Raw genomic sequence first — 14,501 nt, 5'->3', positions numbered from 1 at the left:
CACACCAAGACTTGGTCTCGGGCTCAGTCTCACCAAACTTTCTGTTTGGCCTTAGTCTCGTCTCGGTCTCACAATAATTTCCCCAAAAACACGAGAGATCGTCTCGGGCTCATCAATATTTTTTAAACACGAGAGCTCGTCTCGGGCTCATCAAAATTTTTTTAAACACGAGAGCTCATCTCGGGCTCATCAATATTTTTTAAACACGAGAGCTCGTCTCGGGCTCATCAATATTTTTTAAACACGAGAGCTCGTCTCGGGCTCATCAATATTTTTTAAACACGAGAGATCGTCTCGGGCTCATCAATATATTTTAAACACGAGAGCTCGTCTCGGGCTCATCAATATTTTTTAAACACGAGAGCTCGTCTCGGGCTCATCAATATTTTTTAAACACGAGAGATCGTCTCGGGCTCATCAATATTTTTTAAACACGAGAGCTCGTCTCGGGCTCATCAATATTTTTTAAACACGAGAGCTCGTCTCGGGCTCATCAATATTTTTTAAACACGAGAGCTCGTCTCGGGCTCATCAATATTTTTTAAACACGAGAGCTCGTCTCGGGCTCATCAATATTTTTTAAACACGAGAACTCAGCGCGGGCTCATATTTTTTTCTTTCTCCTATAAACACAAGAGCTCGTCTCGGGCTCATATTTTTTATCTCCTAAACACAAGAGCTCGTCTCGAACTCACAATTCCTGTCCCTAAACATTTGAGTTTGTTTCGGGCTCATACTTATTTCTGTGACTAACAAGGGCTCGTCTCAGTCTCATAAGAATTTGCATAACTCGCGGGGCTCATTTAAGTCTTTTAATATCTTTTTTAAGTCTTATGATTTATATATCAATATGAACAAAATATTAAGTCAAACGAAACAGCTGGGCGACCAGGCCTGGTACGCTCTTCACCACAACAATCTTCGAAAATTCTAGAAGAAAATTTACTTTGAACCAATCAGAAAACGACTGGATTAAATCACGTTATCCGAAATAGCCAATTACGTGAATTCCATATTAACCCAGTAGGCCAGAGCTCTCTTCAAGGGCGACACGGCCAACTGTTATCACGCGCTGTTCGCGCTTTAGCTATAACTCAAACAGCACGTAATCGAAGTTGGTCGTGTCGTGAGAAAGAAAGCGTTACGGTTACGGCACGTGCTTCTCTGCGCCGCAGCGCTCCCAGTGGCCAAGGGAAACATAATCGCGCCAAAACGGACACATAACGGTCTCTTAAAAATTAAAAGGTCTCATATCGGGCTCGTTTCAAAAGTATGGCCTCAGCTCGGACTCGTAGTAACACACTATATTATATTGGACTCAGCTCAGGCTCACAGCAATTTATTATACTTTAGTGGTCTCATCTCGACCTCACAAAAATACACTTTACTATAATGGTCTCATCTCGTGCTCAAATTAAATGACTACAACGTTTTGGTTTCGTCTCGGGCTCGTATCATTTTCATAATAAAGCCTGGGCTCAGTCTCAAATCGAGCTCGGGCTCTTATGTGAGACGAGCCCGTTCAGATGTGCCTGAAAGTTACTGTTTAAATAGTGCTTGTTGAAATAATGGAAACTTTCCACCTGAACGGTATGCAACAAGTGTTTTCTTTTTAACCAGGTAGCTTTTTTATTATATTAAGGCTAATTGGCAAAACACAACGTTTTGTTTATAGGTGAAAAGTTGCCATTATTTCAACAAGCACTATATAAACAGTAACTTGAAGGTCTTGGCTGTCGGATTTATTTCTTCTTCGCGATTTCCTGGAAGATGTTCTATTTAAGCACCTATTAGTCATTCTATTTTGTTATGAAAATTACCTAGTTGACGGGGCTTGAAGAAAGTTTAGTAACAAATAACTCGGTCAAGCAATTTTATATGTACTTTATTCATAAATTACTAACAAACAAATGGTAAATATATGTGTGTTTTTTTAACAACTGGAAACATCAGGTAGAATTTGGTCATGTTTTTAGAGGCGAGAACAACGGCCGTTTTTGCAATGCTAAAAAGATAAAACAAGCTTTTGTAAGAACAGTAAAAACAGTAATTAGCAATAGAATCGGTGCCTGAAAAGCCCTAATAGAGATGACGTTAACGGGGATAGATTTGTAATAAATGTTCAAATCAGTTCCGATATTTAGGGCGCTAATATTTCAACCCCTATGTTTTAGCAAAAGCGACAATCATGAGACACAAAAGTGTCAACTAAAAATATTTACTGAAAGCTAGTCTCACAATAGATTACATAACCTACTAGTTGGAATAGTTACTAGCAACTTTATAATTAGTCTATGGTCTGCCGCGATTTTCTCTTCGATTTACTCGACCCTAGATATATGTTCTAAAACGCCTCACTCGGCGGCGCTGTAGTGAAGAAAATTTCAAATTTTGATGACGTGTTTTTAACCACCTCTCACGCTCCGTCGTTTTACTTAGCGAACAGCTCTCATTCAAGGGACACACTTTTGGGTCTTATCGCTTTCCGATTTTAGTAGACCAACTACTTAGTCCTTCATAACCCGACGCAATGAACGTTATTCTTATTTCCTCCAAGTGGCAGATTTTGGAAACTCACGAATAGAGTTATGGAAGCAGTTAATATCTAAACAGGGTTTCCATGCATTTTTTGCTCTTATTTCTTTATTTAAAAGGAGTATAACCTCAACGCATTCAAACAATTTGGGCAAGAATGAACTAACTGGCGTTAGTAATGTATAAATTCCTATAATAGAGAGACCAATATTTGAATTGTTGGTGTTCAACACCAATTACCGGAGCTTCTATTCCCTTTAACACCAAAATATGTAAGCCAGCCCTGATTTCCATTTATTGAAGAACACTTTTTCCAAGCATCTTTTGATGTAAAAGAACGATAAATGCATAGAAACCACCGGTAATTGGCTTTACAAGTCACTAGTTGGCTTCAGGCCCGTACACAGCCGCCAAAACTCGGGGACGCTCAAATTCTTTTTGGGGGTGCCAATGCCTTGAGTCATTTTTATCTCCCCGCCTATGAAATTAGTAAATTGGGGATGCTCAAGTACTCATTTGGGGGCTTACTCATTTGGCTTAGGCCGGTGTGGTTCATTGGGTATTAGCTGATTATTATTTTATCTATTTATTTAAGACTATCAATGCCCCCCTAAGTTTGAAACGTATGGGATTTTGACGTTAGGCTAATGACTGGCCAAACCGAGGGGTAAGACAGTGTCAGATAATCTGTACTCCAAGTTCGTGCATTTAGCACTGTTAAAGGTACATATTTTCAAGAGTTCGCGAGCTCCATTTAGCACTGTCAAAGGTACGACAGTGAACACCGAGTTCACAGAGTGTCTTACCCCTCAGGCCAAACTGGCTACATGAATGCACCTGGTGGTGAAAAAATGAAACTTAAGCACAAATCGCCCAATGCATGCTACAGAAAACTGCTTCGTAGATGGCAACAGGTAGTATATGTGGGGGATGAAGTAGATTGGTATAATTTGCTCTTTTTCTCCGCCAGGTAGCGTAGATCCTAATTTTGATTTATCCCACGACTGTCTAGTGCTGAATACATGGGCTCTTATGCCGAATTCAAACTTAGGGGATGCCTTAATAGTCTTATGATTTAACCCTGTTAAAATATCGTCTGCTTCCACAATTTTATTCATCAATTTCCAAAATCCGCCACTTGGAGGAAATAGGAATGAAGTCCATCCGTTCACTCAAACGACACAAAACACTCACAGGTTGTCCGATGAAGGGGATTTTGATTCCGCATGGTTTTCCTTCTCTGACTGGGGCGGCAATGCTTCCTCTGGCTCCTTCCTTGGTGCATTCTACGCGACACTCGTCATTCTCGATCTGAAATAAACAACCGTTAGACATCATCATGAGTTTATTATTACTTTATTAGTTCCCTATATTTCCAGTGGTAAATGCTAACTTAGAGCATAAGTTAACACGTACCCAGAGTTCATTTTCAAAAGGATTTAGTTAAATCCAGAGTGTCTTAGAATGTCTTTAAAGTATTTAACTTTAGACATCAACATGAGTTTATTATTACTTTACCAGTTCCCTATATTTTCAGTGGTAAATGCTAACTTAGAGCATAAGTTAACACGTACCCAGAGTTCATTTTCAAAAGGATTTAGTTAAATCCAGAGTGTCTTAGAATGCCTTTAAAGTATTTAACTTTAGACATCAACATGAGTTTATTATTACTTTACCAGTTCCCTATATTTTCAGTGGTAAATGCTAACTTAGAGCATAAGTTAACACGTACCCAGAGTTCATTTTCAAAAGGATTTAGTTAAATCCAGAGTGTCTTAGAATGCCTTTAAAGTATTTAACTTTAGACATCAACATGAGTTTATTATTACTTTACCAGTTCCCTATATTTCCAGTGGTAAATGCTAACTTAGAGCATAAGTTAACACGTACCCAGAGTTCATTTTCAAAAGGATTTAGCTAAATCCAGAGTGTCTTAGAATGTCTTTAAAGTATTTAACTTTAGACATCAACATGAGTTTATTATTACTTTACCAGTTCCCTATATTTTCAGTGGTAAATGCTAACTTAGAGCATAAGTTAACATAAGAAATTAAGAATGACATCTCAATGATAATTTTCTTATCGGACGTTTTTTCGACAATGACATAGCGAGCGAAATTTTATGCCATTATTCCAGGTGATTGGATTGTATTATGTAGGTGATAAAACCATCAGGCTCCATACACTCAATATTACAATAAGTAAGATAATAACAATAATTATAATAATCAGCTAGGCTAATACCCAAGGCACCACCTTAGGCCCAAGTCAGCTAGCGACTTACAATGCCTTTCAACAGGTGACCGGGTTACAATCAGGGTTGTAGATAAATTTATGAAATTAATCGAAATCTGGCGCTCACTAGTCAATTTGGTTAGAGAAAAATTTACCCAAATATTCATAAATAATGGCGAATATGGCGTATCATAAATTCATCATTCATCAATCCCATTTTGTGAAAAAAAATCACATCATGTAAAGACCTTTTCACACGAGCCAACGTTTCAAAAAAAAATGCTGAGTCAGCAAAAATGGATCATTGATCCATTTTTTTCTCGCGTACTTTTTTGGTGGATCAACTCATCAAACTTTTATTCACACGAACCAACTAGTTGACTAAACTCAAGTTGACTCATCTAGTTGTATCAAAAAGTTGACTCGTGTGAAAAGGCCTTAACTCAAGTGATATGAAACTCCTATTTTAATTCTGATGGGTAAAACAAAATGTTGGCTGTCGTTCTTGATTTTATACCCCCAGTCAGTGACTACAAGAAAAATTAAGATAGGAGGCTGACGAGGCAGGCTGACTATTAAAACAAATATCTGTATGTCCAAACCTGGTTACAATGCGTGGGAAGGTGGTGGCAAAACCCTTCATGCCACGCGAGCTAACAGCTTCCTACACTAACTATTACCGTTAACCTCTAAAAGGTTTTATGGACAATTATCTATTGTTTTTATACTAATTTTCGGTTGTATACTATTGGACCGAATCCCGTTTGACCGAATCCCATTGAACCGAAAAGTATTTTCGTTTATAGCCCAACATGGCGTGATTCAGTTGAATGGGAAATTTAAATCTGGTTCGTTTTCACTTCGGGTAGGTTAGTTCAGGTTGGGTTAGGTTAGGTTAGGTTAGTTCAGGTTGGGTTGGGTTGGGTTAGGTTAGGTTAGGTTAAGTTGGGTTAGGTTAGATATGGTAGGCAACTATTTCACGTCGGGTCTTATCAAGGTTATTTTCCCAAATTAAACCCGGAAAATATCAAATTTCAAGGGAAAAAGGTCGGTACGAAATAATAAATATTTAAGACATAGTTTAGTCCAAATTATATATACTATCGTCACGTAACCTACGATATATAAATATGTATCACTAACGGTATATTGAATGAAAACCGCGCAAAACGCGGTTTTCGGTCGATTGGAATTCGGTTGAATGGTACAATCGGACGAATGGGATTTCAGTCCAATGGTCTACAATCCTAATTTTCTCACCGCAGCTTTTTTCGACATTCTCACCCATCTCCGACTTGAACTCGCAACTGAATAATATATTATCGTCCTTGATAGTAGTATATAATCATCCTCGGTAATGTTATATTTCGCATTGGTCATATTAAGACACTAAACTAAACCCCGATAGCGCTATAACTCTGAAAATCAGTTCAATGCTGATTGTCATACATATTTTCATTATGCTGCTTTTGCTTAGAGCCATATCTAGAATGACCACACATATTTGGTGAACTTTAGATCAAGATATTAGATCAAGACGTTGTGATGGGCATGTACAATGAGACGTACCCATGATAATTTGATTTTAAGTGGCATTATTTCCTCACTAGAGGCGCGTATCTTTCCAGGTACGATGTCAAGTACAGTAATTATTTCTGCTAACTGGTACACTTACGGAATTTAATTATATATTTATGGTAGTACTAAACTCAATAATTTATTTTCAAGTTGCTAAGCTTTCTCGCTAGAGGCGCAGAGTAAGACGTAAATTCTACGTCACTACACACATAACTATCAGGAGCTAGCTGATGCATTTAGGGCAGCGGTTCCCAAAAGGTGTTCCGCGGAACCCTTGGGTTCCGTGGAAGGGTCACAGGGGTTCCGAGAATTCGCAGCCCGGCCATCTTTGTTTGTGTCAAGAGTCTTTAAAGATAATTTTAAAAAATTAGTTGGGGTTCCGCCAGAATTAGGAAAATAATTTAGGGTTCCATAGCAAAACAAAATTGGGAACCGCTGATTTAGGGAACACAATTATAGACACACTATCACTCGCACTTCATAACCTCAACAAAAATAAATTAATATTTGAAATATGAGATAATTGTACCCACCGTGAAAGCAGAAATTTTGTCAGTCTTGAGAGATTTCTTGCAACTTTCAACGGACGCTTCAGCACTGTCGCGAACACGGCAACTTCCGCCCAAACACGCGAAACGCTAAATTGGAAAGCATCCCGTTAAAAAAAGTAAATGGTTAATGGTTAGTTGAAGTTGTGGAAATACTTACGGCGCTACCACCGCATGGAGTTAAATCCTTCTCGACGTGCATCGAAATTGGCTTGAACATGCTTGGAGCGATGCAGTTCCATCTGCATCCACCATCGGACTATTTAAAATAATTGTTACAAACAAATTATTTATGTAAACGCGCGTTTTTCCAATATCATTGGTTGAACACCGTCGCTGGGGGAAATCTCGCCTGTAAACCACGCCAGTTTCTCTGAGAACTATCAGTGGCACCAAAAGTAGCAGAAGACCCAAAAGTTTGTCAGCTGTACCATCGCGCCTATTAAATTTTCTAGTGAGACCTAGTCACAATATAGACTACATAACCTACTAGTTGGAATAGTACTAGCAACATTACATTTAGTCTATAGTATGGCGCGATTATCTCTCTTCTATTTACTCGCCCGTACGCACACGTTCTAAATCGCCTCACTCGGCGGCGCTGGAGTACCTCGATTTTGATGACGTATTTTCCGACCCCCCCCCTTCGTTTCCCTGTTTTACTTTGCAACAAACTCTCATTAACTTTTATACCGTTCTGACACACTTTTAAGTCTTATGCTACTTTTGGTGCCACCATAATCTTACTTCGACATTCCAAGTATATAATATATAATTTCCTGTTATAAATATGCTACTTATTTGAAACGATTTTGACTTAAATTTAGTATAATGTTGGAGGTTCTATGGTGAACCAACTAATTTCACATTGAAAAGTGTATAGTAGTTGCTATTTCTACCTCATAAAATGCAATATTCGTGCGTTCGATCAAGTCCTATAGTGGAAGACAGAAATCCATAGCTCTACTTGGAATGCTTATCGCGGCAGATTTTCGTCTCGAGGCGGCTGACGGTTTTTTTTGACGTCACTATGTTAACTTAACCAACAACAACATGAGGGGGGATCGCGCGCAAAGGGGATTTTTTTCTCTGGTAGGCGGGGCCAAAGCGTTCAGAGTGATCTCACCGAAACGCGATACGGCCGGATAAGCATTCCAAGTAGAAGTATGGATTCCCGTGGAAGACGATTCATTCCAAGAAGGGCTAAGCAACTTTACCGGGTTAAGATTTCAATTTTAAATAAACTATATATTCCCTTTTTTAAACTAGTTTAAGCATTCGCAAACTCAAATTGTGCTCCTGCAGAAATAAATGAACCAATGTAGGTTACATTATTACAAAGCTGGCCACCGAAGCTACTTGGGCAGGGAACAGTTAAAAATGGCTGAAGGTCGGGTGGACCTGCCAAAGGGTTCGGTGGTTTAAATAGTAGTTAGGGATCGATAACTTACTATGCCAATCTTTATATTAATAATAATAATATTAATAATAATCAGCTAAGCTATTACCGAAAGCACCACCTTAGGCCTAGGTCATCAAGCGACTTTTAAAGCCATTAATTCAGGTGGCCTCGTTACAATACGTAGGAAGGTAGTGGCAAGCCCTTCATGCCACGTGAGCCAACAGCTCCCTACACTAATTATTACCTAACTATTACTATACGTCACGGTTCCGCCCCTACCATGAAGAAATTAACTCTGTTTCGGGCCGATTTCCATTACTTGGTTCATTTATTCCTGGAATCAGATTAGTGACTACGAGTCTTAGGCGTAATAATCTTCTGATAATAGCAATTACTTCGCTAGCGATAATGATCAAAGCATTTGGGTGTTCTCTTCTACATCTTTCAGAAAAGTCTGGCCTTGGTGTTGGTTTTGGAGTTGGTGGCTCAGTGGGTTTTTCGGTTGGTTTCTCAGTGGGGGTTTCAGTTGGTTTTTCAGTAGGAGCTTCGGTTGGTGCTTCAGTAGGAGCTTCGGTTGGTTTTTCAGTAGGAGCCTCGGTTGGAGCTTCAGTGGGGGCTTCGGTTGGAGCTTCAGTGGGAGCTTCGGTTGGTGCTTCAGTAGGAGCTTCGGTTGGATTTTCAGTAGAAGCTTCGGTTGGAGCTTCAGTAGGAGCTTCAGTGGGAGCTTCGGTTGGAGCTTCGGTTGGAGCTTCAGTGGGAGCATCAGTTGGAGCCTCGGTTGGAGCTTCAGTGGGGGCTTCGGTTGGAGCTTCAGTGGGAGCTTCGGTAGGAGCTTCAGTGGGGGCTTCGGTTGGAGCTTCAGTGGGAGCTTCGGTAGGAGCTTCAGTGGGGGCTTCGGTTGGAGCTTCGGTTGGAGCCTCGGTTGGTGCTTCGGTTGGTGCTTCAGTTGGAGCCTCGGTTGGTGCTTCAGTTGGAGCCTCGGTTGGTGCTTCAGTTGGAGCGTCGGTTGGATCAGACGCATCTTGAGCTTTAATATTAAATATTAAATATTAAATATAATATTACACAGTTCCAGAAATGTATTCAGGTATATATAAGTATAATAATAGTCTTGTTAGCATAAACGAATCGCTTAAAATATGTCCTAATGACCTAATCTGATTTGATGTCCTTCTAGTATTTTGACCCATCCCACCAAAAGGTCAAACCAATAAAGGACTTACTCCACAATACTACCATTTAAACGCTAAATTCAAGACAATAATTAATACGCAAACTTGCAGCCGATATAACGCTAACATCACTTTAAATTTGATAAAACTCTAACATCACTATAATAGGGATAAAACGCTAACATCACTATAAATTTGATAAAACTCTAACATCACTATAATAGGGATAAAACGCTAACATCACTATAATAGGGATAAAACGCTAACATCACTATAAATCTGATAAAACGGTAAAATCACTATAAATCTGATAAAACGGTAAAATAACTATAAATCTGCTAAAACGCTAACATCACTATAAATCTGATAAAACTCTAACATCATTATAAAACAGATAAAACTGTAACATCACTATAATACAGATAAAACGCTAAAATAAATTAAATAACTACGTGAAAATACTTCTACCCATCTAATACAGTTAATAGTCTACATGAAAACAATGAAACTGCTATAATACTCTGTCAACACAATGAAACTGCTATAGCTATAATACTTTACGTGAACACAATGAAACTGCTATAGCTATAATACTCTACGTCAACACAATGAAACTGCTATAGCTATAATACTCTACGTGAAAACACTAACACCGCTCTAGTACTCTACGTGAAAATACTTATTCCGCTCTAATACAGTTAATAGTCTACATGAAAACAATGAAACTGCTATAATACTCTACGTGAAAACACTAACACTAACACAGCTCTAGTACTTTACGTGGAAAAAAACTAAATTCGGTAATTCGCAGTCGTACTCACCGTACACCGCCGTTAAACACAGAACACAAATAAGCAACGAAAACTTCATGGTTGAGATTGCGATTATCAATCTAATAAGTAACAATCAACGTAGGAAACCAGGTCCCTTATATAGTGTTATAATTGTCAAATATTTCAAGGTTAGGTCAACTTATCAACATCAATAACGTTGATAAATGTCCGTCGATAGAGTGCTGCCCATAACTGACACTGAGGCTTCAACGAAACATCACTTTTGTACAATTGTTTTTCCGGTTGGCACTGCGCGCATGATTGATTCATTCTTTTCGTCAGCTAAATTATTTTCCTTCACTTCTCGACAGTTGAGAAAAATATTGTCTCTTTTTCGCGTTGGAGGTGAACAGCTCGTGCGTTGCTACATGTATTTTACAAAATAAAACGTTCTACTTACATAAATTTGATTCTGATGTATTTTATTTAATTAATGGCTAACATGACATGTGCATAAATTTACTTATGTTTCTTATATAAAATTTAATTGAACAATGTAAAGTACTTGTTTAATTTATCGTAAACATACAAAAATTTTGTAATTAAAATAAATTTTCAAAAACCCACAAGAGTTCCTGGACCTTTGATTTTTATCGACCTAGCTCTTAACAAATTGATAGTTAATGTAATTTAAATGTAGCTAACGAAAATTCGGCATTGTATATATAATATGGGTCCATTTGGCAATATTATAAACGATTGATACCAATGCCTCACACTAATTCAAAGGTTTCCTTCCTGTTAAATAATTTTTCAATTTATTACATGGATAAAAAGAGGGAACTAACCAATGAATGAATGATTATTTTATTACTCTCCTATTAACAAGGATCCCTTTTGTAGCAGGGATGAATCTAATTTACAATATATTCGCGAGTACATATAACAGAACAAAATATAACTGAGATTAAATATAATATACATGTAAAATATTAACAAATTCGTTAAATAATATCAACAATTTTTTTATCAAGATGATAAGAACACGAAAAAGATAAAAAGTTCATGTTCCACAGAGTTGATTTTGTTTGATTTACAAGATGTCATTCCACACCGCAATCCGAGAAGAGTACCAGCCTCAGTGTGTCAGTTCCCATTTTCCACGTTTTAAATATTTCATGAGAGTCATTTCTAGAATGACCAACAGCGTTGCCTACGTTATTATAAAGTCCCGTGAATATGAAATTGCTTCAATGTATTTCTGGACTAGGTTCTCTCATATCTGGACCCCGTTTCAAGAGTCAAGTCCACAAAAATATGGCGTTGCAACGCGAGCGTTGCAAACTGTTGCGTTTTATGTTGGCTTCTATTAAGAAGTTTAATTCCCAAAGTTTAAGTATAATTAAACGCCCAATTGGAAATTTTTTTAGGTCTAGATCGGAGGGACACCTTCGTGAACCAGAAGCAAAAACCATTCGTAGCTTGGTTCAAATGTTCCCCCCTTGCCTTTATAATAACGTAGGCAACCCCAGCAGACATTTTGGGAAGAGTTCAAACTAAGTCTTATGCCCTCAGTTAATGGACTTCCGAAGTCATGAGTGAAAAGGAGTCCAATTTTAAGAATGGCTCAAACTGTTTCGATAATTTTCTATCCCGGTATCGCCTGTGGAGTAACATTTTGAAGTCAACTAGATTTTTTATCAAGTCGCCGATATCCTGTAGTCATAATATACAAGTAGATTTGTATCGCACCGTAAAAACATAATATTTTTTTAATAAAGGACTTTTGACTTCAAATAGCACTGTACCTTTTGCATATGCACTTGCCGAGGAAGTCTACCGTAGGACGAAAAGATCTATGTGTGTTTGAAGTTATCATATTGTGAAGCTTTATTGTTATGTGCCATGGTAACAAGTTGTCTGTCGGACATAACATTGAGACGCCAACGGTGGCAGGGCCGTTTTAACCTTTCCGTAGGACTTAGGCAAAAATCTCTCATTTACCGACTTTTCGGACCTTCGTAGGCCCTATTATATGCAATCGTAGGCCCTAAGGTCTCCAAAATTTTCGTAGGCCCTGGGCACTTTGCCTAGTCTGCCTTATGGATAAGGCGGCCCTGATGGTGGTCACGTGGTGATTTGCCAAATAGGATCGATTGGCATTTGGCTCGTGATCGGTCATGGCGGTTGTCTTAAGGTGGAGCTTAGCTACGAGCAATCACCGAATCACCCGAATGCATGTAACTAAAAATTGGCAGTTTCATCAACAAATTACACTCGGATTTTCCAAATGTCTTTGTTAATTTTTCTCAAAGGATTAGGTTTCTAAAAAACATTTGAAGCATACCAAGCCTACTACTTCATTTTTCAAGTGTGTCTATCTCTTGGACACAAAACAGCTTAATTTTACCTGCCGAGTGCCGACCAACAGAAACCGAAAATACAGAAGTACTTGATGTTTTGACGGTAGTAAGAATACAATCTAATTTTCATATGGATTGAGTTGTAAGTTTTTTTAAGGCAAGTAGTGGAGTCCTAAGCAAGGTTTTTTAAAGTTAATAAAAGTTCATAGAAGTGGTTCCGATTTAATACTTACTACAATATCATTTTGCATTTTTGGGTTTTAAGATTTAAGGCCACATATTCGTTTGAATGTTGACGGTGCGGCTACGGAATCATTGTTTTGATAAGCGAGATGGTATGCCCAAGTCACGTGACGGAAGGGGAGGAGCTACATAGAAAGCAGTCTGTGCACCTTTAAATTTATGATAATAAGAAATATAACCATAGCTGGGTAGGTCAAACTTCATGCATTATTCAGTCATGGAACGAAATATTCAATATTGTAGTAGAAAATAACCATTTCCGATCCTGCTGCGAGGTGTATAGAAGCATTGTTGCAGCAGTAGTTCTAAGTTCTAGATTGTTACGCCACGAAGGAGTATCAACGGAAACTCAACCTTTCCTGTTGGGATTATATTATCTATACTATATTCCTAAGTGTCTTGTGTCTGTCTGTCTGTCTGTCTTGCGTCTGTTTCTCTATTCTGCCGTGAATCCTGCCACCTACATACACCTATACAACCAATATTTTTCTGCCTCAGTCAATTTCGCGGCTACGTCATCGTCACTTGGAGAATGGAGACGGGGGGGGGGATAGGGTTTTGTTTATGCCTCAGTTTCAATCTTCACGGGATTTTAGTTCTACTTTTCAATAAGGATAAGAAAAGTGGAAGTTCCTACGGTCTAATGTCTAACAAGCCGAAATTTATTTAAAAATAAAATTCGAGGAATATTCATTAATTGAGTAAAATAAGTGATAAATTACATCAGAAACCTCTTGTTGACTAACAAGGAGTGTACCCGAAGTTGTTTATTGCCGATTTTGTTCAAAGTCGGGCGTAATGTAGACCTATATGAGGTATGAAATTTCCCGAAAGGAGACGTTGCACTACAGATTCGATTTGCCATGGCAATCGAAAATGTTTTTAACCACTTAAAACCAAAATAAGATCTTTTCCTTATTTTAAACAAAAATGGTTACAATTTTATCCCAAACATGTTCCAATTTACCCAAACTTGATGAAATTTACCTAAATGCTGATCCAAATTTCCCATTTCGTGATTTTAATTTTTTTTTTAAATGTTTGTAGCTAGGACCCTGTGAAACCGAGAAAATTCCATGCTTTTTTTAATGGAGATTTGTTTGTTTTTTTAGTGATCAAAACGATTTTCGTTTGCCATAGCAAATCGAATGGGTAGCGCAACGTCTCCTTTTGTAAAATTTCATATCTCATATAGGTCTACATTACGGCCGACTTTAAACAAAAATCGTCAATAAACACCTCGGGTACTCTCCTTGTAAGTCTAAATGATTTTTTGAATGTTTCCGAATTAAAATAAAAAGAACAAAATATTATAGCTTACCAAAAGCCACCGTCACTGATGTCAATAGAAATATGCCGTAAATTCCTCTCATGTTGTTTAGGAAACAAGAGAAGCACTAATTTAAAGCTTATATACAAAACGTTTACCCTCACCAAATATTCTATGTAATTTAAAATCCTTACAAAGGCTTGCTGTAAGTCCATATTTTAATTCATTGTACAATAACAATACAATGAAATCAGAACATGAATATTCCATAACGTTTATCAATGAATAAATTAACGTAAAAAGGTTTTAGCTGTTTACTGATAACAGCTTAAGTCTAGTGCATTAAATTTCACGTGACGTTTAATAATAGTAATAATAATTA

General features: G+C 37.8%; 1 protein-coding gene across 2 annotated transcripts; it reads right to left on the bottom strand.

The window, feature by feature from the left end:
- Window positions 1–1,869: 1,869 nt before the first annotated feature.
- On the bottom strand, window positions 1,870–14,243 carry LOC149963469 (uncharacterized). 2 transcript variants are annotated; one of them, XM_090170709.1, is made up of 6 exons: window positions 14,171–14,243; window positions 8,694–9,325; window positions 7,057–7,155; window positions 6,882–6,986; window positions 3,730–3,846; window positions 1,870–2,005 (listed from the first exon to the last, which is right to left on the bottom strand). In XM_090170709.1, exons 1-6 carry the CDS (start codon window positions 14,220–14,222, stop codon window positions 1,973–1,975), a joined length of 1,038 nt encoding a protein of 345 aa, XP_090026835.1. In that variant the 5' UTR covers window positions 14,223–14,243; the 3' UTR covers window positions 1,870–1,972. The 2 variants fall into 2 exon arrangements, with proteins under 2 accessions (XP_090026835.1, XP_090026839.1); XM_090170713.1 differs by lacking the exon at window positions 14,171–14,243 and adding an exon at window positions 10,292–10,355.
- Between the last annotated feature and the right edge of the window lie 258 nt (window positions 14,244–14,501).

Source organism: Leiobunum rupestre, chromosome 1, assembly GCF_980474605.1.
Source record: "Leiobunum rupestre chromosome 1, qqLeiRupe1.1.hap1, whole genome shotgun sequence".
In the NCBI taxonomy this organism is placed as follows: Eukaryota; Metazoa; Arthropoda; class Arachnida; order Opiliones; family Sclerosomatidae; genus Leiobunum; species Leiobunum rupestre.
Note: the sequence above shows the minus strand (reverse complement) of the source record. Positions and strands in the feature narration are given on the sequence as shown.